This window comes from Myotis lucifugus, unplaced genomic scaffold (assembly GCF_000147115.1).
Source record: "Myotis lucifugus unplaced genomic scaffold, Myoluc2.0 scaffold_254, whole genome shotgun sequence".
Lineage (NCBI taxonomy): Eukaryota > Metazoa > Chordata > Mammalia > Chiroptera > Vespertilionidae > Myotis > Myotis lucifugus.
Genome location: NW_005871302.1, coordinates 1,540,773 through 1,544,578, shown reverse-complemented (window position 1 = coordinate 1,544,578; position 3,806 = coordinate 1,540,773). Strand labels below are relative to the sequence as shown.

The following is a 3,806-nucleotide window of genomic DNA, read 5'->3' as shown; positions in this document are numbered from 1 at the left end:
CCCGAGGCGGAGGCGAGAACCGCAGGGGCTGCAGGCGGCAGACTCTGCGCGGGTCCACTTCCCCCAGCCTCCAGGCCCTCCACGCCCAGCTCTCCTCCTTCCTCGCCTCTCCTCCACTCGGGGGACACTCCCTCCAGCCCCGGTCCGGCGCCCACCCGCCCGCCCGCCCCTCCGGGATCCACACGGCTACTGTCCACCCCAGTCCCACCTCCCGCCCCCTTCCCGGTGGAGAAGCGCCTCTCACCCGCGGCGTTTGTCAGCAGAGGTGCCCGCCGTCACTCCCAAACCCTCGGACGAAGCCACAGGTATCCACCGCTAAGCCGCGGAAAGGGGGGCCCGCGCCCGAAGAAGGTCTCGGTCCCCCCAGCCTTCATACCCCACCGCTGGCCTGACGCGGGATGGTGTCCAGCCCGCCCCGCCGCCGGGAAACGCAGCTCCCTGCCGAGCTGGGACGCCGGGCTGCCCCTTCCGAAGGTACGGGCAGTGCCGGGCTGGGAATCGGGTGCGGGGCAGTGCAGCCAGGACTCTGGCACAACTGGCGGTGGGATCCTAGCCAAGTTGTTTAAACTCTCAGCGCCTCAGCCTCCATCTCAGTAAGAGGGGGACCCGGGGGCGCGATGCTCCGATGAGGGGTGAAGATGTCAGGGAGCGTGAGGACACCCCCCCCCTCCAATGCCAAACCCCCGGGGCACTCCGCTCACGGCCACACACAGGTCACCCGTCCTGAATATCTGTCAGAACTACAGGGCGGGGCTTAGAGGACCGCAGTCCTTCGTCCAGACAGAACCGGGGCGTCCGGGGCACCTCTGTCTCATTCAGGGCTCAGCGTCTGCATCCGAAAGTTGGGCCGGGCAGGGGCGGAATCCCCACCCGCCCGGGTGCTGGAGCCGAGGGAACGGCGGGCGCGGAGCTCAGGTCACTTAACTTAATGGGGGGCGGGTGCGCAGCCCCAGTGGCGCCCGCAGCTGCGGAGGGCGCAACCCTCGTACCGCAGCGCCCCCTGGGGGCCGCCTCCGCCTCCGCGACCCTGGGCTGCGCGCTGCCGGGACATTCCCCTCCCGGCGCGTCCGGGGCGCTCCGCACCCGAGACCCGGCGGCCGCCGGACCCGGTCGGACGACGCCCACTCCTTCCCCTCCTGTCCGCTGCGCTTCTTCAAACCGCGAGACTAAGCGCTTCGGAGCAGCCCGTGGGTTGGGGACAGGGTTCGCCCCGGCGAAGTGGGCGCTCCCTTCCCAGCCTCCCGTCCCCCGCGCAATTCCCCGACTGGGCGAGGCCGCCAGAAAGAGCGCACGACGGGAGCGGAAAAGCGGAAAACGGCCCTTCCTCTGCTCGCCTTCTCCCCCCACTGCCCCTCGGCAGACCCGCGGGGCCCCGACCACCTTAGGGGCCGCTTTTCCTTCTCCGTCCTCTTTCATTTTGCTTCCTCTCTCTACCTCCCTCGCCGCCGTCCCTTTTTGCCCTACCCAACCCACTTTTCTCTCTTCAACCGACGACCCCCACTCCCCGAGGCTATGCCTCCCACGCCCCTCCCCCCATTGTCTGGCCAGTCCCCATTGTCCGCTGCCCGGTCCTCTCGGTCGTTCCAACCTCCTCCCCATTGTTCCAGCCCCGCACCTCCAGCCCCACTTGCCCCTCACAGCTCTAGTCCCCGTCGCATTCCTCATCCTTCTCTAGCCTGGGTTCTGTCCCACGACCCCCCAGAAATCAAGATGCTGGGGAGGGGGGGAGAGTCGCCTTGAGGTCCTGGCATTCAAGCGCCCTCTTCCAAAGAACCCAGGTTCCAAGAACCGCAGGACCCCCTCCTCTGAGACCCTCCCGGCGCCTCCACACCCACACACCCAGGTACCGGAGTGCCCGCATCCGTGCGCACCTCTGGTCCGCATCTCTACCCGGGATCTCAGGGTCTCCTCTGCGCCCTGAGAACCCTAGACGCTCCTCCGTGGACCCTGGCATCGGAGCTCCTCTCCCGCCATCCATCCCCAGCATCTGGGAGCCCAGCGCTTGGTTCTGTTTTCCCTCGGGGAAACCTGGACCCCTAGGGTTCCGGTCCAGGGAAAGAGAGCGGGCTCCCCTCCGGCTAGCACTCACCCCCAGCAGCAGCAGCAGCAGGCGCGGCGGGTCCATGGCGCAGCCGGCGGCACCTGCCCCCATCGTCCGCCTCCCGCGGCAACGCCGACTTCCAGTTAGTCCGCGCTGCGGACAGATCGGGCTGCGCTGCGCTCCGGCACCCGCCCCCCGGAGCTGGCGGAGGCTCCGCTCCCTCTGGCTGCGGGCGGGCGGGGCCCGGGAGAAGCCAGTGCGGCGGCCCCGCCTCCTCCCCGCCCAGCCCGCCCACCCCCGGAACCTTGCCCGCCTGCTCCGCTGCCTCCGGGAGGGGAGAGAAGGAGGAGAGGGTGTGCGGCGAGCTGCGGCCGCGCGCCCCGCGGCCGTTTCTCATCGCCCTAGCCCTCAGAGCCTCTCCCTCACCTCGCCCCGGTACCCAGAGTGCCAGGCCCGCCCCAGGGCACGTCTGTCCCGGATACTGTGGGCCCTGGACCAGGGCGGCTCCCATTCCCCTCCGGCTGCGCCCACCCGCGGGACTCACTCTCTTACCCATCTTCCTCTGCCCTCCATCCCCAGCGTCTGGCCTCAGCTTCTTCCTGGTGTGCTGCTCTCTACCCAGCCTTTATCAGCAAGATGTCCACTGCCCGCCCTGCCCTTTCTCCTCTGGTCCAGACCCTACCTCTGCCCCTTCCCAGTGCAAAGGCCTAGGAGGAGGGGAAGGGAAGAGTAGCAGGTGGCTATTTGAATGAGGGGGGTGGCATTCAAGGGGGAGTCCATCCCTACATCATTCTCAAATGATGGGTTTGAAGGGATCACAAGTGTGCACACATAACACAGGAAGACACACAGTCTCAAGCTCACATACTTACGTACCACATATGCCCACACCATCCCCATGCACTCATGTAGACCTGCACGTCCTACATATGTGTGTGCACCTCCACACTCAAGCACACACGCACACTCATTGCACATGTGGTCATAACAAACATGCACGCTCACCTACACATTCACACAGGCATGTGTGCATGTAGTCACCACACAAGCCCCATGCGCATAGTCACTTGCACAAATGCACACACACATTCATGCACACACACACTTACACACAAACACACAGATGTATCCTCAGCAGCATACCTTTACTAGGCCAGATGTTTCCATTAGCTTATGACTATGGTTTCTTATTGGAATGCCTGGTGCACAGTACTAGTAAGTGCTCGATAAAGGTCTGTAGAAGAGAATAAATGGAAAAGCGGTTGGATGGACTCACATCCAAGTACACATCCGTGTGCTGTGTTATCATCCCACACTCGCCATGTCCTAGAAGGCTTGACGGGTCCAAATCAGGGAATGTGCCAGGGAATGTGCCAGCCGTCTTCCCACCACCACCTTGATGCTCGCCATGGCCTGTCCCCACCCTTTCCTGGTTCCCAGATATGAAGACCCAGTAGCACATGTGGGGGGGGGCATGTCTACAAAGTCCATCCCAGCCCCCTGATCTTGAACATGTGTGTTTGTGTATGGGTGTGTGTGTGTGTGTGTGTGTGTGTGTGTGTACCTCAGTTTTGACTTTGAAAAAAAAAATAGTGCTAATCTCCCATGTTACCGGAAGGAGAGATAAGTGCCCTTGTGAAGAGGACATGCTGGCAGTTGGTCGGGGATTTCCTAGATCAGCTGGAGGTCATTCATTCATTCATGCGGGGAAATTTTTGCCCCGTGAATTTCTTTCCTGGGCAACCAACTAAGTCCGGGGGCAGAC

General features: G+C 63.6%; 1 protein-coding gene across 1 annotated transcript in view; it reads right to left on the bottom strand.

Moving 5' to 3' along the window:
* NGFR (nerve growth factor receptor) overlaps positions 1–2,250 on the bottom strand; it is a 19,255-nt gene extending 17,005 nt beyond the window's left edge. The window contains 1 exon segment of the mRNA XM_014464461.2: positions 2,090–2,250. Coding sequence (XP_014319947.1) covers positions 2,090–2,152 — 63 coding nt within the window. The 5' untranslated portion in view covers positions 2,153–2,250.
* Positions 2,251–3,806: the final 1,556 nt, after the last annotated feature.